The sequence below is a fragment of the Piliocolobus tephrosceles genome, chromosome 7 (assembly GCF_002776525.5).
Source record: "Piliocolobus tephrosceles isolate RC106 chromosome 7, ASM277652v3, whole genome shotgun sequence".
In the NCBI taxonomy this organism is placed as follows: domain Eukaryota; kingdom Metazoa; phylum Chordata; class Mammalia; order Primates; family Cercopithecidae; genus Piliocolobus; species Piliocolobus tephrosceles.
The window spans coordinates 14,338,709-14,360,609 of record NC_045440.1 but is presented as its reverse complement, the minus strand read 5'-3'; the positions used below and the strand labels follow the sequence as shown (position 1 = coordinate 14,360,609).

The following is a 21,901-nucleotide window of genomic DNA, read 5'->3' as shown; positions in this document are numbered from 1 at the left end:
TTACTTGACTTCTTTCTTTCTCCTCTTTGCTCCATTTACTTTCAGCTAAGCTCCTCTTAAAAAGTTCTCCTTCTTATCCTTATGTTTATCTTTATCTCTGCCTTTATTTTATCTTTTGTTTTTCTTTATCTCCTTTTCCTGAGGCTTTCTCTGAGCTTCTTAACATTGACTCTAGTCAAGCTTTGCAAATAAGGAGCTATTTTTTTTAATTTTTAGTCTGCAAACAGCACCCCACTCTCTTCCATCACCTAAGGTTATCAAATGCTTTGAACATTTTCTTCAGATATGTTCAGAAATGTTTTCAGTTACAGATATTTTAATGGCTATTTTGGAGTTTATGTACATACTGTCTTTGAGGAAGCAGTAAGAGTGATGTTTGTAGACAGCCTCTGAATTCTCCAGCAGACCCTCCCTCCTCATATAGAGTATATAACAACTGCATAAAGCTTCAAAAAGAATGATACACATAAACATCTAATGTGGTATATTCCACTTTTTGCTGATGTTAATGTCAGTCATCTGTCCATATCATTATATATGGCTCTACCTCTTTTCTCTCAATGGCTACACATTATTCTATTACTCAGCTATATCATAATTACCATAATATAGGCATTCACCCCTCTCGTCCTGAACACTAAATGATTTTTGTTTGCTTTGGTCAGACTTTAATAAACAATGCTATATTCAATACTCCAATATATAATATTGTGGGAATATCTTTTAATAGGGAATTTGCTAGAAGTAGAATCAATTGTTCAAAGGTTATGTACGTTTTACCATTTGATGAATTCTTGTAAATGGCTGCTAAAAGCTTGTACCAACTTATTCTGTATGAAAGTACCTGATTCCCCACATCTTTAGTTAATTCTGGTAGGTGAACATGTATATTGAGTTTTTTAATATGCATTTTTAAATTTTTTTCAGGCTTTCTTTAAATATGATTTAAAATAATAATTAATTTCCTCTTTTATACATGTGTCAGGACCAGTACAACTCACTGATCACATGAGGGCGGGGCCCTTTTAAGATCAGGTGGGTTGGGCGGGACATCTTCTGCTACCATCTCATTAAAAGGCCCTTCACCTCTGGACAAGTCATCTGCACAACTGACTTCCAAGATCCTTTTGTGACTCCTCCAAATGACCTTGGTTCCCGTGTTGTACCTGACTTCCACATGGCCTCCTCTCCTGCTCTCTGGTGCTGTTTGGGTCTCTGCTCCCACGCTCATACCTCTATTTACTCCAGTTACGCCACCATCACTCCTCTCCCCTATCACCCCCAGCCTAGACACCTCTCATGCATGGACTGGAGGGCTGCTCTAACCAGTCCTCAGTTCTCTGTCACCCGTTCACCTTGAGTCTTGAACCCAATTTAGTTTATTGAGTTGTAGGAGAACTGCTGTGTTCTCACCCTAACTTGGAAGAGTGATGTTTCAGTCAAGCAAAATGATTCCTACCATACCATGTAACACTTATGTGAGGCTCTGTCCTAAATATCTCAATTACCAATATGTAGCTTGGTAGTATTTCTCATCATGCTTTGCTCATGTGCAATGAGACTACAACTAGGGTGTGAATTTTAAGTGAATCCTATCTAAAACTCATACAATGATAGGAAAAATCCATTGGTTTTTCATTTGATTTTTACTGAGGACTCAGCTCAATCTTAAATGAATACTGGTCTTTTTCCAACGCATTTTTGATCCAAGTAAAGCCTGTGAGTCAAGGGTTTTTTTTCTTTTTCTTTTTCTTTTTTTAAGAGACAGAGTCTCGCTCTGTTGCACAGTCTGGACTACACCCATTCACCTAGAGTCTAGAACCCAATTTAATTTTTTGGATTCTAGGAGAACTGTCACAGGTACTGATAATATGCAAGTTGTTTCTATTCAAACATTATTCTCAACCAGAGATAGGGATGTCAGAAGAAAATCCGTTCATTCACTCATTAATTCATTCATTCATATGTCCATTGTGCACCTCCATGAGCTGGACGTAACAGCTAATAAGAGAGATATTGTCTCCGGTTTTACAGAGCTAACTCTCCGTGATAGATGTAGACAAATGAACGAGCAACTACAATACATCTAAGCTATATTGGGGGAAGAATAGGGCTGGATAGGTATGCAGAGGAGATAAAGAGTTTTTAATTCCTTAGAATATTTTTTAAAAATTGATTCTGAGTTTACTTTCTCATCTTCTTATTTTCCAAATTACAATGTGTGTGTGCATATACATATATATATAATATATGTATATTTTATATATACATTAAAGTTTTGAAGTGAAGTCGAGCTTGAGCAATTTATCTAACCCATTTAAACCAAAAATAAAACTTTTCTTATATTACCTGGTCATTTCAAACAAAAACATTTTGATCATGAAAAAGAATACCAATATTCTTTTGTTGTAAAAAGCTCTTATGGGATTCCATGTTACATTTTTGGTTTCTCTCTACTGATCAACAGACCACATTTTCACAACTCTTCTTTCCTTTAAGACCCAAGATTCATACAATTAAGATGCTAGTAGAACTCTAGATAGTATGCCTATGTGTATCTCAGCATTTTGATTTCCACCTTTGTGTAATGAACATGTTAACACCTACCTCACAGGGTTGTTGTGAGGATCAAGTAACATACTGTGTGTGTGAAGATGCTCTATGAAATCATAAAGTGCTTTAAAGACGTAAGGTATGCTTCGCAGTGATCTCTCTGAACTGGAAAAGCTTTTCCTCGCTGGTATAATGCAGACATTTTTAATTTGTAATCAAAGTAGGAGTGAAAGCAAAATGAAAATGCAAGAAACTGAATAAATGTCATGGCAAAAAGAGAGATGCTAGAGAAAAAGAGAAGATTTTTTATTAGATAGAGCAACGCAAGTGTGACCAGATCGCAGATCAATGAGTTTGTCTGAGTCGAGCAGAAGAGCATTAGTTATACATAAGTGACTAAACAGAGTACACGCCAGAGGCCAGAAGCTGTCACCAGAGGTCAGAACAAAATGTCAGGCTAATAAAACAAGAGTCCAGGCTCTGAAGGACAAAGCATGGGCCCAAGACACTGCTGATGAGAAAATTCCGAGAAAGGTTGAAACGAGTTAGAGTTGTCAATGGTACTCTGGTTTTGTGCCTACATGACGTTAAAATCTCCAGAAGTAAAAGGGAGAGAAGAATTAGCCGCTTGTTCAGATACTCCCGAATATTAGCAGGCTAGCAACATTGAATAGCCAGTTTACACAAACATCTAGAGATAAGTTGTATCTCTTTTTCCTCGGTTTAGTTTGATGAGACCTCCTGTCCCATTCTGCACTGGAAGTCAGGTAGAGTATGAGCAGCTTTCTTCAGCAGACCTTGGTCCACATCAGGCACAGGATGGCCTCAGTCCCAGAGATGCTGGGAGACAATTCCAGGGATTCAGTTAAAAAGTCATCTGACATCCTAGACTAAATATAGATTTTTCAGTGTGAAAAACTAATCCAAACTTTTCAAATTAGGGAAGAAAGGCTTCTCTTCTCTCTTTAGATAAATAATGGATGCTGAATGCCCTGTTCAAATTATTGGCACAAGTGGCACAAATTTTATCAACTTTAAAAATGTATAATGAAGAGAAAAGAAGCCTGCAATAAGCTCTAATGCTAGTCATAGTGAATTGTCTGCTGTGTTCTCACCTTAGCTTGGAAGAGTGATGTTTTAGTCAAGCAAAATGATTCCTACCATAAAACATAACACTTGTGTGAGGCTCTGTCCTCAGTATCTCAATTACCAGTATGTGGTTTGGTAGTATTTCTCATCATTCTTTGCTCATGTGCAAAGAGACTACAACTAGGATGTGAATTTTGAGTATCCTATCTAAAACTCAAGCAATGATAGGACAAAATCCATTGGTTTTTCATTTGATTTTTACTGAGGACTCAGCTCAATCTTAAATGAACACTAGTCTTTTTACAAAGCATTTTTGATCAAAGTAAAGCCTGTGAGGCAAGGGCTTTTTTTTTTTTTTTTTTTTTTTTTTTTTTTTTTTTTTTTTTTTTTTTCCTTTTTTAATCTTTTTTTTAAGAGACAGAGTTTTGCTCTGTTGCGCAGGCTGGACTACAGTGGCACCTCCATAGCTCACTGCAGCTTTGAGCTCCTGGGCTTAAATGATCTTCCCACCTCTGCCTCCTGAGTAGCTAGGACTTCAGGCAGACACCACTATGCTTGGCTATTTAAAAAAGAAAAAAAAAAAGAGATGGGATCTCACTGTATTGCCAAGGCTGATCTCAAACTATTGGCCTCAAGCGATCCTCCTGCCTCAACCTCCCAAAATCTTGGGATTACAGGTGTGAGCCACCACACCCAATCCAACAGGGTTTTTGGTGCATTATACAGTAATCCTCAGAAGAGTGTTTGAGTGAAGGACTATTATCCCAATTTCTAGAATTATAAGCTGAGTCTTACTGCTAATTAGTGGAAGAACAGAAACTCAAAGCCAGGTCTTTACATCTCCAAAGTCCTTATGACTCCATTCAGTATTCCCACACTAGTGTTATGTATTTTTATATATAAATATCACAGATATGTCATGTGGAGAGTGTACAAAGAGAAAGAAAGAGATAGGTAGAGAGAGAGAAAGGCAGAAAAGGAAGAAATTTGTAATGAGCGGTTTGGTTTTCTAGAATGGGCCTAGTCATTTGAAGAGCTAAAGAGATAAAAATTCTTACAGCAGATCAAATTCCAAATAAGCATTCTCAATTATTCTTTGTTTATGTTTCCACCTTCATAACTACTCCAGCTATTGCCGCTAGTCTCCCTCCTAAGGATATTACTCAGAAACATAGTCTTCCCGGAAAGCTCACAAAGCTTCCATTATCACTAATGAGAGCTACTTATGTGCACCTGGGGAAGAGGTACCTACCTGTTAATATTCTATCTTTATTTTGGTAACGGGCTCAGCCTTAACATTTTTCACTATTATTTGGCCTCTACAATGTCTTTCTTTTCTATTGTGTGTGTGTTTTTTTTTAACTCCATAATGTACTTTCTTAGTAGCACTAGTTATGAGTTAGCAGAACTGAGTGTACCTGAGTAGGGATGGTTCCAGGTTTCTTAGGTAAATGCTGCTCATCCTTGACAGTTACATGGTGTTTCTGTGGATTCACAAATTAGTGTTGGCTCACACCTGTAATCCCAGTAGTTTGGGAGGCCAAGGTGGGCAGATCGCAAGGTCAAGAGATTGAGACCATCCTGGCCAACATGGTGAAACCCTGTAGTCCCAAATACTTGGGGAGGCTGAGACAAGAGAATCGCTTGAACCTGGGAGGCAGAGGTTGTGGGGACCTGAGATCATGCCACTGTACTCCAGCCTGGAGAGAGAGCAAGACTCCTTCTCAAAAGAAAAAAAAAAAAAAAAATGCAGCATTCCATTAACATAATAGATGTGTTCCTTAATACAGTGTATAGCTAATACAGGCATACTGTGGACATATTGTGGGTTTAGTTCCAGACCATGGCAAAAAAAAAAAAAAAAAAAAAAGAAAGCAATTATCATAATGAAACATGCCAGACAATTTTTTTGGTTTCCCAGTGCTTACAATAGTTATATTTACACTGGAGTCTATTAAGTGTGGCATAGCATTATGTCTTTAATATAATGTACATTCTTTAATTTTAAAATACTTTGTTGCTAAAAAATGCTAACAATCATTTGAACCTTCCAGAAGTCGTAAGCTTTTCCTGGTAGAGGCTCTTGCCTCAGTGTTGATGGCTGCTGACTGATCAGTGTGACGGTGGCTGAAGATTGGGGTGACTGTGGCAATTTCTTAAGATAACAATGAAATATGCCACATTGATTGAGCGTTCTGTTCATGAGAGATGTCTCTGCTGCATGCAATGGATGCTATTTGATAGCATTTACCCACTTTAGAACTTCTTTCAAAATTAAAATCAGTCCTCTCATACTGTGCTGCTGCCTTAGCAACTAAATTTATATAATATTCTAAATCCTTTGTTGTCATCTCAACAATGTTCACAGCATCTTCCCCTCAGGAGTAGGTTTTATCTCAAGAAACCACTTTCTTTGCTCATCCATAAGAAGCAACCCCTAATCGGTTCAAGTTTTATCGATTGCAACAATTCAGCCACATCGTCAGGCTCCACTCCTAATTCTCGTTCTCTGCTTCTCTTATTATTTATACCACATTTGTAGGGACTTTCTCCATTAAAGTCTTGAACCCCTCACAGTCATTCATGAGGGTTGGAATCAACTTCTTCCAAATTCCAGTTAACCTCAATACTTTGACCTTCTCCCATGAATTATAAATTATTTTAATGCCATATAGGATCGTGAAACCTTTCCAAAAAGTTTTCAATTTACTTTGCTCAGACACATCAGAGGAATCACTCTGTATGGCACTTACAGCCTTACAAGATGTATTTCTTAAATAATAAGACTTGAAAGTAAAAATTAATCCTTGATCCACGGTCTACACAATGGGCACTGTGTTAGCAGGCATGAAAACAACACCATTCTTTTAGTCCATCTCCATCAGAGCTCTTGGGTGAGCAGGTGCACTGTCAATGAGCAGTAATATTTTAAAAGGATTTTTTTTTTTTTTTCTGAGCAATAAGTCTCAACAGTGAGATTAAAATATTCATGCTGTCAACAGACATGCTGTCACCCAGGCCTCGTTGTCCTATTTCTAGAGCACAGAGAGAGGACATTTAGCTTACCTCTTAAGGGCCCTAAACTTTTCAGAGTAGTAAATGAGCATTTCCTTCAACCTAAAGTCACCAGCTGCATTAGCTCCTAACAAGGGAATTAGCCTATACTTTAAAGCTTTGAAATCAAGCATGAACTTCTCCTCTCTAAGTATGAAAGTTATTGGTGGCATCTTTTTCAACACAAGCTGTTTCATCTACATTGAAAATCTGTTGTTTAGTGTAGTCACCTTCACCAATTTTCCTAACTACATCTTCTGGACAATTGTCTGAAGCTTCTATATCCACATTTGCTAATTCATCTGGTACTTTTGTTACGGAGATGCCTTCTTTCCTTAAACCTTATGAATCAACCTTTGCTAGCTTCCAACGTTTCTCCTGAAGTTTCATTACCTTTCTCAGCCTCCATAGAGTTGAAGAGAGGTAGAGCTTTGCTCTGGACTTGGATTTGTCTTAAGTGAATATCATGGTTGTTTTGATCATATATGAAGGCCACTAACTAACTAAAACTTTATATCGGCAATAAGGTGGTTTGTTTCCTTATTATTTTTGTGTTCACTGGAGTGGCACTTTTATTTGCTTTCAAGAACTTTTTCTCACATTTACAACTTAGATATCTTTCATCCTTTCAGCCTATCTTGACTTTCAACATGCCTTTCTCGCTAAGCTTAATCATACATAGCTTTTGGTTTAAATGAGAGATATGCAACTCTTCCTTTCACTGGAACATTTAGAGGCCATTGTTAGGTTACTATTTTTCTACTTTCAATATTGTTGTGTCTCAGGGAATAGGGATGCCTGAGGAGAGGAAGAGAGACAGAAGGGGGAACAGCCAGTTGGTGGAGCAGTCAGAATACCCACAATATATATTGACTAAGTTTGCCATCTTTTATGGACATGGTTTGTGGTTCCCCAAACTCATCACAATAGTAATCTCCAAGATCACTGATTGCCATAACAAATTCAAGGCGTCTTCAAAAGAATCATGGAAAATATATACTATGAAAACACTATACTTGGATTTCAAAAATTTTGCACTAAAACAAGCTAGCTTATTATAACATGTCTCAATAGAATCTAATTTGATGCACAAAGAACAATGAGGTATCTGTTTTAAAAGAGCCCCTATCAGAGCCACATAAATATTGCTAAAATGGAACCAAGAACACACATAAAATTTGTGATGAAACTTGTTTGGAAGAATGGTGAAATCACTGATACTTTATGAAAAGTTTATAGGCACAGTGTCCCAAAGGAATCAGCAGTTTAGCAAAAAACAGAACTCAGTTTTACAAAGGGATAAGAAAATGTTGAAGATGAAGCCTGCAGTAGCTGACTAGCCACATCAATTTGTAAGGAAAAAAAAAATTCATCTTGTCTGTGCCTTAATTGAAAAGAACTGAGACAGCAGAACAACAGTCAACACCTCAGACATCCTAACTGGTTTGGCTTGCACAACTGTGACTTAGAAATGAAGGTTGAGTAAAGTTTTTTCTAGATGGGTACCAAAACTGTTGTGTCCAGATCAGCTGTAGACAAGAGCAGAGCTTTCAATGGAAATTTTAAATAAGTGGGGTCACGATCCTGAGGCATTTATTTAAAGAATTACAGGAGAAGGTAAAACATGGATTTACCAGTATAATCCTGAAGACAATGCATAATCAAAGCAATGGCTACCAAGAAGTGGAAGTGTTACAGTCAAAGCAAAAGCAGACCAGTCAAGAACAAAAGTTGTCACAACAGTTTTTGGGGATGCTCAAGTGATTTTTCTTGTTGACATCCTGGAAGGCCAAAGAATGATAACTTAGGCTTACTATGAGAGTATTTTGAGAAAGTTGTCCCAAGTTTTAACAGCAAACTCACAGGAAAGCTTCTCCAGAGAGTCTCCATCATGACAGTGTTCTTGCTCATTGCTCTCATCAAACTAGGACAATTTTTGGGAGAGTTTCAGTGGAAAATCGTTGGATATCTATCTTACAATCTTCATTTGGCTGCTTCTGACATCTTTTTGCTTCCCACTCTCAAAATATTTTTAAAGTACACCAATGTTTCTTCTTTTAATAATGAGAAGATGACAGCATTGATATAGTTAAATTTCTCAGATCCTCAGGTCTTTAGGGATGGACTAAATGGCTAGTATCATCACCTATAAAAGTGTCTTGAACTTGATGGAGCTTATGTTGAGAAATAAAGTTTATCTTTTGTGTTTTTTACTTTTTGATTGCATTTTTCAACAAACTTTGTTTTAATCTCCCCATATTTTACTAATAATGAAAAAGTTTGCAAATCAGTAAATGTGATTCACCACATAGAACTAAAAACAAAAACTACATGATGATCTCAATAGATACAGCAAACGCTTCTGATAAAATTCAACACCTCTTCATGTTAGAAACTCTCAATACACTAGGTATTGAAGGAACATATCTCAAAATAATAAGAGCCATCTATGAAAAACCCACAGGTGACATCATATTAAATGGGCAAAAGCTGGAAACATTCCCCTTGAAAACCAACACAAGATAATGATGCCCTCTCCACTACTCCTGTTCAGCATGGTATTGGAAATCCTGGCCAGAGCAGTCAGGCAAGATAAAGAAATATAGTACATCTACTTTAGGAGGCTGGGTGGGAAGAGTATCTAGGGTGAGGAGTTCCAGACCAGCCTGGCCAAATGGCAAAACCCCGTCTTTACTAAAAATACGAAAATTAGCCGGTGTAGTGGTGGGTGCCTGTAGTCCCAGCTACCTGAGAGGCTGATTCAGGAGAATCACTTGAACCTGGGAGGCAGGGGTTGCAGTGAGTCAAGATCATGCCACTGCACTCCAGCCTGGGTGACAGAATGAGACTCTGTATCAGAAACACAAACAAACAATAAAACCACAACAAAACAAAACAACAACAACAAAAAAACACAATGAAATAAAAGAAATATACGGCATCCAAATAGGAAGAGAAAAAGTCAGACTCTGTTTGCAGACAACTTGATTCTATATTCCCATAGTCTTGACCCAAAAGCTCTTTCAGCTGATAAACAACTTCAACAAAGTTTCAGCATACAAAATCAGCGTACAAAAATCACTAGCATTTCTGTATACCAACAACAGTCAAGCTGAGAGCCAAATCAGGAATGCAATCCCATTCACAATTGCCACAAAAAGAATAAAATTCCTAGGAATACAGCTAAAAAGGGAAGTGAAGGACTTTTACAAGGAGAACCACAAACCACTGCTCAAAGAAATCCTAGATGACACAAACAAATAGAAAAACATTCCATGTTCATGGATAGGAAGAATCAGTATCATCAAAATGGCCACACTGCCCAAAGCAATGTATACCTTCAGTGCTATTCCTCTTAAACTATCAATGACATTCTTCACATAATTAGGAAAAAAAAACTATTTTAAACTGTATATGGAACCAAACAGGAGCCAAATAGCCAAGCCAATTTTAGGAAAAAGAACAAAGCTGGAGATATCATGGTACCTGACTTCGAACTATACTACCAGGGTACAGAACAAAAATAGCATGGTACTAGTACAAAAACAGACACATACACCAATGGAATAGAATAGAGAACCCAGAAGCGTTGCCAATCACGTACAACCATCTGATCTTTCACAAAGCCAATAAAAACAAGCAATAGGAAAAGGACTCCCTTTTTAATAAATGGTGCTGGGATCCCTGATTAGCCATATGCAGAAGACTGAAACTGAACTCGTTCCTTACACAATATACAAAAATCAACTCAAGATAGATTAAAGACTTTAAAGCCTAAAACTATAAAAACAATGCAAGATAACCTATGAAATACCGTTCTGAGCATAGGACCTGGTAAAGATTTCATGATGAAGATGCCAAAAGCAATTGCATCAAAAATAAAAATTGACAAATGGGTCCTAATTAGATAGCTTCTGCGCCACAAAAAAAAAAAAACTATCAACAGAGTAAACAGATACATGGAATGGGAGGAAATATTTGCAAACTATGTATCAAAAAAAGTCAAATATCCAGAATCTATATGGAACTTAAATTAACAAGTGAAAAATAAACACGATAAAAAATGGACAAAGGACAAGAACAGACAATTTTCAAAGGAAGACGTACACATGGCCAACAAGCATATGCAAAAATGTTCAACATTACTAATCATTAGAGAAATGCAAACCAAAAGCACAATGAGATACCATCTCATACCGGTCAGAATGGCTGTTTATTAAAAAGTCAAGAAATTACAGATGCTGTGCTGACGACTTTGTGGAGAAAAGAGAATGCTTATTGTCTGCTCATGGAAATATAAATTAGTTCAGTCATTATGGAAAAGCACTTTGGTGATGTTTCAAAGAACTTAAAACAGAATTACCATTTGACCCAGCAATCCTATTACTGAGTTCATACCTGAAGAATATAAATCGTTCTACCATAAAAACACATACTCGCATATGTTCATCACAGCACTATTCACAAGAGCAAAGACATGGAATCAATCTAAACGCCCATCATTCGTAGACTGGATAAAGAAAATGTGGTACATATACACCGTGGAATACCATGTAGCCATTCAAAAGAATGAGTCATGTTTTTTGAAGGAATATGGATGGAGCTGGAGGCCATTATCCTTTGCAAATGCACAGAGAAGCAGAAAAGCAAATACTTCATGTTCTCACCTACAAGTGGGAACTAAACTTTAAGTAGATACGGACACAAAGAAGGGAACAACAGACAGTGGGGTCTACTTGAGGCTGGAGGGTGGGAGGAGAGTGAGGACTGAAAAGCTATCAGCTGCTGTGCTTATTACCTTGATGACAAAATAATCTATGCTCACCAAATTGCCATGACACACAATTGACCTGTATAACCAACCTGCACAGGTATGCCTGAACCTAATATAAAAGTTTAAAAAAAGAAATAAATCAATTTGTCACCTTGTTAATATACTTAAGGATAAAAAACAGTGATCATCTAGGTGCAGAAAAAAAAGCACTTGAAACAAAGGGAAAAGTTTGAAATACTGTGAGAATTTGCAAAATGTGACATAGAGACACAAAGTGAGCACAGGCTGTTGGAAAAATGAGACTGACAGATTTGCGGGACACAGAATTGCCACAGACTTTCAATTTGTAAAACATGCAGTATCTGCGAAGAGCAATAAAGTGAAGACCATTAAAACCGGATATGCCTGTATGTTTTGTTGTTTGAAATAGAGATTTAAATCAGTTATGGATCCAGCAGTTAGCACTTGTCCTGCTTAGTCCCTATCCCGACTAACTCTCACAGCCTCACTCTCACCAGAACCAATTAGAAGGAAAAACATCAGCCCCGTTTTTCACAGCAGCAAAAGTGCAAATTCATACAATTATGTGCAGGAATGCAGATGAAGCAGAGGCCCTGCACACCACTTCCCTTTCCTCTATAACCTGGGTATCAAGTCACTTTCCTGCCCTTTTGAAGAAATAACTCCAGGATTCCTATTGTATATTAGAAATTTAGCCTGATACTCACACAAGATTATTTGTTTTGCTCAAATTAAAGCACTTTCCTTGTATAGGCTCACAGCCTATTATTTGCCCCCCTCAGCCTAGTGTCTCTGGAAATGTGCTGCCCTTAAAATGTAAATCTATTTTAGGGGGTGTTGGGGGATAGTCTCTTTCTGTTTCCTAGACTGGAGTGCAGTGGCACGATCTTGGCTCACTGCAATCTCCGCCTCCTGGGCTCAAGTGATCCTCCCGCCTCAGTCTTCCAAGTAGCTGGAACTACAGGCAGATGTCACCACACTCAGCTATTTTCTTTAAATTTTTGTAGGGAACAGGGTTTTGCTGTCTTGCCCAGGCTGGTCTCTAACTGCTAAACTCAAATGATCTCCCTGTCTTGACCTCCCAAAGTCCTGGGGTTACAGATGTGAGCCACGGCACCCAACCTGAGGTGAATCTTAAGACCAAATTTCCTAGAACGACTCGGTCGGCTTGCTTCACATGGTGTCTCCAAGAAATCCCGCCACTACGGCTTAGCCTACACACTCGTAATCCTTTCCTGGATGCTGTAGTTAATTTCATGTTCTACTTCTTACTCACATCCTGCTTAATCCATGCCAAAGTAAAATATTTGACCCTCAGGTATTGTAAGGACCTATATAAAGGAATTCTAATGTGAATTATTTAGCAAAATGACCCATTTCCTAATGATGTTTTATATAATTCTGCATTTTTATTTCCTAGAAAGCCCAAAAGACAAGTAAACCTCTTTGCATACAAATATTCAGTTTCTGTGTACAATATTTTCCCAAAAACATCATGATTTACAACAAAATTTATTTGTCCCCTATAAATGATTATCTGTTCTATCATAAAACATCTTCCACCTCAAACTCTTTCCTGTTACATTCTCACTTAATCTTGTTATCCAGTACATTACCTGCACCTAGAAATACTATTTCTGCATCAAAAGGATATGTACTTTATCAATCACAGAGCATAAGCTAACGAACTGTTATTATTATTGTTAATGTATTAAAACATCTAATAGGCCCTTTGTAAATACTTGTGTCATTTTTAAATAAAAATCTAAGCCTTTAAAGTAGGTGTTTTAGGGACAAAGTGATTTTCAGAAAAGGGATTTTCAATGTGTTCAAATCACAACATAGCAAGTATGGCAGCTTAACTCCACCTATAAATTAAAGAAGAAGTTTGTATTTTTAAGTTTATGTGCCCTGAAGTATGCTATTTCTCCTTTGCAAATAAAAATACACAACATAAGTGAAAAAAGAAAACGTATTAGTCTGCTTGGGCTGTCTGAACAGAATACCGCAGATAACATAGCTTAAATTATAGACATTTATTTCCTAACAGTTCTGGATATTAAAAGCCCATGATCAAGCCTGGGGCAGGATTGGTTTCCCTGAGGCTTCTCTTTGGCTTGCAGATGGCCACCTCCTCATTGTGACTCCATGAGGCAGTTTCTGTGTGAGCACTGAGCTCCTAGTGTCTTTATCTCTTCCTATAAGGCACCAGTCCTACCAAGTTAGGATTCTGCCTTTGTGACCTAATTTAACCTGCATTACCTCCATACAGCCTCTCTCTTTAACTACAGTCACGGTGGGGTTTAGGACTTCAACATACAAATATTGGAGTGACACAATTCAGTACATGATAGGAAGGCATCCAGAACTGATCCTGTGTCTGTGGGCAGGATCTCTGCAGCACACGGCTGGAATTGTTTCAGAATGAATTCAGTTTTCTTTGTCTATCTTTCTGTAAAGTTGTTCTTAAAGAGGGCCTAGATCGCACCATAAATAAATTTGATGCATTCTGATGTTTTTATAGTTATGAGAACAGTTTCACTTCTCTTTATGGCTAGTATTGTGTATTTACATTCTAGTGATGTTCTTTTACATTATGTCTCATAAAATAATAAAAATTACCAGAATAATGCAGTTTGAATAGACAATAACCAATGGTGATGGGATCAGTGACAAATAGGATGACCTGGGCAATCACTTCTAATATTCTTTGACAAATAGTCACCATTGAAGTATTTGTAAGAACTGTTAAGTAGAAAGTAAGAGAAACATCCTGAATCACAAAATAGAGTCTATTGGTTTAAGAATTACAATTCCAACAGATGGCTTCAGGAATAGCAGGATCCAGGTGTTCAAAGTAAATCATTTGGACTCAGTCTCGCTCTTTCTCTCTTTCTCGTTAGATATGTTATATTTGTTGTAAAGTCAGCTCTTGCTGTGTGACATTATCTTAACATCTAGCCATGGCTGAGAAAGAATGCCACATTTTTTTCCTTCAAAATAACTTTTTCCGTCTCTACTTTTGATCCTGAGCATTCCCCTTGACAAGCTGTTGTGTGTAGAGATAAGGTATACTCATTGCCTAACCCGAAGAGATAAATACCAAATGGTGGATAAGGCAAGATTTCCTTTAAGAATCTCAGAATGCAGGGTCCAGGGCACTAAAAAGTGGATCAAACTCACTAACTTGTTCAATCATGTTTAGAAATAGTCTTGTTGATTGCTTATCGGCAGTGATGTATTAGTTTAATTATTCTATAATGCGAATGATTTGTAGCTCTCTAAGTGATCCTATGTATTCTAGTATTGTTCTACAAGTTGGGCTCAGGATATGGTGAACATCAGAATGACCATGAGGCTTTTATCATATAAAGATGCCTGGATATGACATACAGATACTCTGATTTCAGGGAGTTTGTGCTGTGGCCTCGATACTTGTGATTCCCAAAAGTTCTCCTTGGGATTCTGAAGCACGAAGTCGTTGAGAAACTGTTATTTAATATATGATACGTTTGTCCTCCCATCACCTATTTCCCATCTTTAGGCCAGAAATCTGAATTTCTAAGAAATAATAGTATCACTAATACCTATAATATGTAGAAAGAACCAGACACTCTGAAAAGCACTTTCTATACCTCCTTTACTTAATCCCCACAAGGAATCTGTCACTCTGATGTCTTCCCCTTGAGAATTTAGAACCATTAAGTAAACTGTGCAAAATTACACCTATGGCCAGGTACAGTGGTTTATGTCTGTAATCCCAGTACTTTGGGAGGCCAAAGTAGGCAAATCGCTTGAGCTCAGGAGTTGGAGATCAGCCTAGGCTACATGGTGAATTCCCGTCTCTTCAAAAAATACAAAAATATCTCCTCTTGACTCTGTCCCAGGATCTCCAAAATACTTGTCTCTCTGACTTTAGGAGTAACACAATCTGTTATGTTATTTTTCTAGAGAAATTTTCTAAAGAAATTTAACTCAGTTTCTGCAGGTATCTGATATTTGGGTTGCACATTTCATTGCTAAGTATCTCAGTAAGGTAATTATCTTAAATAAAGGATCAGTTATTTTCTTAAAGGAATTTTGCCATGTTGTGAGAACTTCCAGGTCAAACTGCGAGCAGATTTTTTTAAAATTTCTGTGTTACATTTGCATCTCAAATATCATAACTTCCATTGTAATACATTTAACCTAAATCCTAATTCCAATAAATGATACAAAAAAGAAATCATGACTAGGAGTAAACAATAGGATAATAACTGTTATGCTCCTCAAAAGTCATTTCTAACGTCAGTTATTTCTTTCCAATGAGTAGTGGCAATTGACACATGCAGAGAAGACCTTACATGTTCCCTGACTTTTCAAGTTTAAATGTTGTCTTTCTAACAGTGATTAGGGTTGACTTGTATATGGAACACTTTAAATAATTTGTTTAGGGTTCCGGTATGGCTCTGTCAACATTGCTGTGAATGTGTTGTTTCCTTCTTTAAATAAAATATATTTCAAAAATAAAGAAAAGATATAACACTTATCATAAATAGCTAATACATAGTCATGTGTACACCACTTGGACCTTTGAAATGTTCACATTTACCGTCTTGACTACAAGTATTTGTTTTTTAAGAAATATAATTTTGGCTGGGTGCAGGGGCTCCTACCTGTAATGGCATCACCTTGGGGGGCCAAGGCAGGAAGATCACTTGAGCTTAGGAGTTTGAGACTAGTCTGTGCAACATAGTAAGACCCCTTCTCTACAAAAAATGTTTAAATTAGTTGGGTGTGGTGGCATACGCCTGTAATCCCAGCTACTTGGGCGGCTGAGGCAGGGGGATCACTTGAGCCCAGGAGTTTGAGGCCACAGTGAGCTATCATTGCACCACAGACTTCAATCTGGGAGGCACAGGGACACCTTGTCTCTAAAGACAAATTTTGAAAAATGTTTAAAAGAAATATAATGTTATGAACAGAGTTGAAGTCCCAGTATGTCTACCTGTCTTCCTTTCCAGGGTAAACCTTCATCCTGGAGTTTGTTTCCTTCCATTCATGTTTTTGTGCGTTTGCTATATATGTATATACTATTGTTATGTCCCAGTTCTTTCCTAAAGAAAGGATTGAAACTTCTCTGAAACTAGATAACTCACTGTCGTAGAGATGTAAAGAACTGGGATGTAAGAATAGTGAGATTGCCTTTAAAAAGTTAAACTATAGAATGAATATTCAATGAATGCCCAGAGATATGTCACATCATTTAACCTGACTGAATGTATTAACATATATAAAGAAAAATGTGGTAACCAAAGATCACTGGCCAGTCCCAGAAGCAAAATCTCACTGCTAGGTCTCATTGTAAATTAATAAATTAATTAAACTAAGAGTTCACTGCCTGTGATTTGGCTTCCCACGCAGATTGCCCAAGGGGAGAAAATGGCCTTGTCAAGCAAATTCAAATATTCCAGTTTTTGAGGCAATTACATTTCTCATTGTAAATTGAATTGACATTTAGTCCTGAGATTCTGTTTAACATTAGTCTGCCTCTAAGAGATAGATCTGCTCACTGAGCTGACAAAATCAGATTTTCTAATGTCTCAGGCTTCTCTGATCAGAGCCTCCCACCAAACCCTCATATATGGAGAGGCTCTCGGTAGCCAGCCATATGCATTTTTTCCATAAAAACACTCATGTTTATGCCAGTTAAATCAGTCTTTCCTTCATGATTTTTCTGTTTCTACACATAGAAACTATATTCTATTCCCTCTGAAGACTTATGAAATATTAAATTCTGTTTCTTCTATGATTTGATATTTTAAGCATTTGTCAATTTAATCTCACTGGGTAATGCAGTTCATGTATCAAGAGAAACTCACCATTCATTCATTTACTCATTCATGCCATAACTCTTCCTCACGTGACTACTAAGTGACAACTTGCGTTTTGTCGGATGCTGAAAAGATGTCCATAAGGGGTTTCTTTCAGTCTAAGGGGGGAAACAAACAAGTTTGCTGTGGTTTGGTATAGCATCTGTAATAGTGCTATAGAGTAACCAATCCAAATTTGGAGATTCAGAGTGTAGAAATGAGAGGGGAAGTGGGAAGGGAAGAAGGAACATTCCAGACAGGAATGAAAGCCCCAGGAATAAAGAAGAATGAGACTTATTTGAAAAATGTGAGTAGTTTTATAACTAAAGTAAAAAGACAAAGCAATGCAGGTGAGCAGAATTTCTCAAGGGTTAGATTGGAAAGGTGAACAGAGATTAATCATGACCTTATTTATTCCACAAGTCACTTTGCAAGAGTATTCTCATGAAGTCCTCTATCATTCTAGTCCACTATGTTTGTAGTTCTATCAGGGATTCCCAAACTTGTTCTGTAAGGAAACAGCAAATATTTGCATAATAGCAGCAAGATTATTAAAATATCTTTTATGGAATGGACTTAATATATTTTGTCTGCTCAAAACTCTTTCAATAAGGAAATGCCTCCCCATTCTCATTCTGGGAATGCCGTGTTCATGCAAGTGACACTGCCTGTTTGTCCAGTCCACAGATGGGCATTTGGCCCAAACTAGGCCACTGAAGAACTTCCCTGGATATTTTAGAATCTATCACTAAGAAATAGGCTGTAAAATATCAAGTTAGGTGAGTGTTAGAACTGTCATTCTGTCACTAAGAAAGAGACAGTAACTGTCATCGAGAAAGAAACTGTAAAACATAAACTTAGGAGCTGTTAACAGACATGTTCTATCAAGTGAACAGGAGAGCAAAGATATCTAGCTTGCAACAACAAAAAGAAGAAGAAAGCAACCTACAGAAAGAAGCTTGGGTACAAGTTGGAGCCTCCTAAGCGGATTTGGGTCTTGGGTCGGGTATTCCAGATTCCTAACTATAATCTTATCCTTGGGTTCTATGAAACATCCAATGATCCTTAAAATACAGTATTATTTTGGTTTTGGTGTAAGTTACTTTAGTTTCTGTTTCTGTTTTATCACCAATTAAAGAGTAATAATACAGGGATTCGTTGTTTAGGCACATAGTCCATGCTTATCTGTGTTTATTTGATTTGGATCTAGAAAATGTCTACACAAATAAAGTTAAGAGGAAACAGCTATCCAGAAACACATACACACACACACACACACACACACACACACACACACACACACACACATGTGTGTCTTCTGAAATCTTTATATACAAGATAAAAATACCCAAATGGAAAAAAAAAGCCCTATCTGACCAAATATATTAGCTTGATGCCAAAGAAACCATAGACATGTTTTACATATCTATGACAATGAGTTAGCTAGTTTCAGAGAAGTTTCGATCCTTCAGTCTTACAGAGCAAATGCTATGATCAAGGTTCATGACAAAACGAACTTTTCTACATCACCAAAACACAGCAGTTGAATGGCAGGTGAAGCCAGCTCTCAAATGAGTCTACTGACTTATTCAGACACCTTTCCTCTGTATTACTTCAGAGATGGTCAAGGATCAGCAATGTGTGGTCACCTATTAATAGTTGATTTATAATTGAACAATATTTCAGGTGACAGATATGGATCAGCATACCCAAACATATTTGGCCCTGAAGAATTTGAATACATGTACCTACTGCCCCTCAGGATCCTTTGAGCATAGGGAATTTGGTAGAAATTTACAGTCAGCCATTCTCTTTGCAATAAATGAGATCAAAGGATTGTATCAGCAGCACCATCTGTTTCTGATATAATATGTCTCCTGTTCTAAATATATACTGCAATCATCTAGGTTAGTGGTTCTCGAAGTGTGGTCCCTGGACCAACAGCATTAGCTGTTGCGAGCTTGCTCTGCTACATATTATTGTTTGAGAACCACTGCTCCAGGACATGCATGGCTCATTCATGACATTTTGGAAGGAGTAAGAAGTAAACACTGGGCAGTGAGAATGCTTACATACACTTGTTTGGACAACAGGACAATGATGCTTATATAATCAAATGTTTGAATATGCCTGAAATTTCATAGTATGCATGCATAATAAATATATTATGTTTAGATGTATTTGACTTGTATAAAAATAAACATTTGGATATCATACTAGTTAATAAAACATGACTCTAATATGTAAAGACTTCTCACAATCCATTCTTGGATTTTTCTTTCTCATTTTCTTTAGGCAATTACAGGAAATGATCGGGCCACTCAGGAATTTTACTAGTAAACGAAAGCTGAGATACCATAATAACAAATTATTTTCATTTTTAAAAACATTTTTAACTTATGCTTATTAAGTGAAGAAGGGCTTATCCACTCAGGCATGCTTACACTAATTCAGTATTTAGCACTGAATTATATTTTGGAAGAATCAAGAGAATAAATATAATTATATATATAGTAACATGCCACCTTTTATGTTTCTGCATGGCTCAGGTCACTCAGTTTCATTACAGGAAATTGTCAGTAATCTAATAATTTTAAATGTTATCAAATTACTGTTAAAACAGTAATAAGCATAAGTTAAAAACATTTGTTGGATGTTCTAACAGAATGAATTCAAATTGGAGAAAAAAAGTTACTGAATAGCTCTTCAATTTATTAAGCTCCAAAAAGCCATACCCTAAAACTCTGTTTTCGTATTAGAGAGACAGTTTTGTTGTAAAAATTACATCTTGCTTTTTTATAATATAACATTCCTCAAACTTATATTTGAAAAGATACGGTTTGTTTAAATAGACTTACATTAATTTATTTTATGATCATTAGAAAATATTGTTATTTTTATTTGGTATTAACTAAATTTTAAAAAACATTTTTCGTCTCTGCCTTTCATTCTGTTCTTTAACCAAATAATTTTGTAAACAAATACTTAGCAGAATAATACAGGCTGTTTAAAAGAATTTTCATACACCAAGTGAATTGCTCTTATAATATTTGTTGTACTATTTTATTTAATCTGTCCGTAGGTCAAAGTGTATTCATATTGGTTTTTAAAAATAGAAAAGACCAATTTCATATTTATATAAATCTTTCTGTAGCAGGATCAAGAGTTTACAAAAGTTTATTGAACACATGGTCATTTTGATTAGACACTATAGAACAAAATTACTTTCATAATTGTAAACAAAGTTTATTTCTGTTTTTACTATTTGAATCATTCCTCAAAATACACAAATTTGTCTGATTTTACATCTCATTAATATTTTTTTCTGTAAAAGATAAACACAAAAAACTTTGGTACAGAATCCAGGAACCTCACTACAAGGAAAGTCTTCGCTATTTCTAAACGAATGTTGTCACTATAGTTCCCTTGTTTCCCTTGGTAAAAGATATGAAGTTTGGTCACCTATTTTTGTGTTTGTGATATTCTAAAATATCTGCTCCCCGACCTCCTATACCATTGAAAATCTCTGCATTATATGTTCATAAGTTTGTATGTTTGCATGTCAAGAAAATAATGAACCATTTAGTTATAATTTTTCAATGGTATGAAAGATCTATATGACAGTAAACTTGTATCTGTTAAAATTGAAAGTCATTGGAATATAATCTTTGAAGTGTCCTCATATGTGTATAACTTACATGTAAGACAGATTGGCTTTTGCTCTTCAACTGTTAAAACTGCAATATTTGTTTTTTTCTTGTAAATTTGTTTGAGTTCTTTGTAGATTCTGGATATTAGCCCTTTTTCAGATGAGTAGATTGCAAAAATTTTCTCCCATTCTGTAGGTTGCCTGTTCACTCTGATGGTAGTTTCTTTTGCTGTGCAGAAGCTCTTTAGTTTAATCATATCCCATTTGTCAATTTTGGCTTTTGCTGCCGTTGCTTTATACCCAAAGGATTATAAATCATGCTGCTATAAAGACACATGCACACGTATGTTTATTGCGGCACTATTCACAATAGCAAAATCTTGGAATCAACCCAAATGTCCATCTGTGACAGACTGGATTAAGAAAATGTGGCACATATACACCATGGAATATTATGCAGCCATAAAAAATGATGAGTTTGCATCCTTTGTAGGGACATGGATGCAGCTGGAAACCATCATTCTTAGCAAACTATCACAAGAAGAGAAAACCAAACACCGCATGTTCTCACTCATAGGTGGGAACTGAACAATGAGCTCACTTGGACTCGGGAAGGGGAACATCACACATCGGGGCCTATCATGGGGAGGGGGGAGGGGGGAGGGATTGCATTGGGAGTTATACCTGATATAAATGATGAATTGATGGGTGCTGACGAGTTGATGGGTGCAGCACACCACCATGGCACAAGTATACATATGTAACAAACCTGCATGTTATGCACATGTACCCTAGAACTTAAAGTATAATAATAAAAAATAAATTTAAAAAAAAAAAAAAACTGCAATATTTGCAGTTAAACTCTTTACCAATAGGTGGTGCTAGAAAGTTTAATATTTATTCCAATAG

The 21,901-nt window shown here is 36.6% G+C and overlaps 1 protein-coding gene across 4 annotated transcripts in view; it reads left to right on the top strand.

Annotated features, from left to right (window-relative positions):
- Positions 1 to 21,901, top strand: part of MSR1 (macrophage scavenger receptor 1) — a 79,611-nt gene that overhangs the window by 49,080 nt on the left and 8,630 nt on the right. The window contains exon 9 of one of the 4 annotated variants that reach the window (XM_023219169.2): positions 986 to 2,691. The exons of the other annotated variants lie outside the window; for them this stretch is intronic. Within the exon in view, the coding sequence (XP_023074937.2) occupies positions 986 to 1,029 (44 nt within the window). The 3' untranslated portion in view covers positions 1,030 to 2,691. Of the gene's footprint in view, positions 1 to 985; positions 2,692 to 21,901 lie in introns of those variants that run through there. 4 annotated transcript variants of the gene reach the window in all.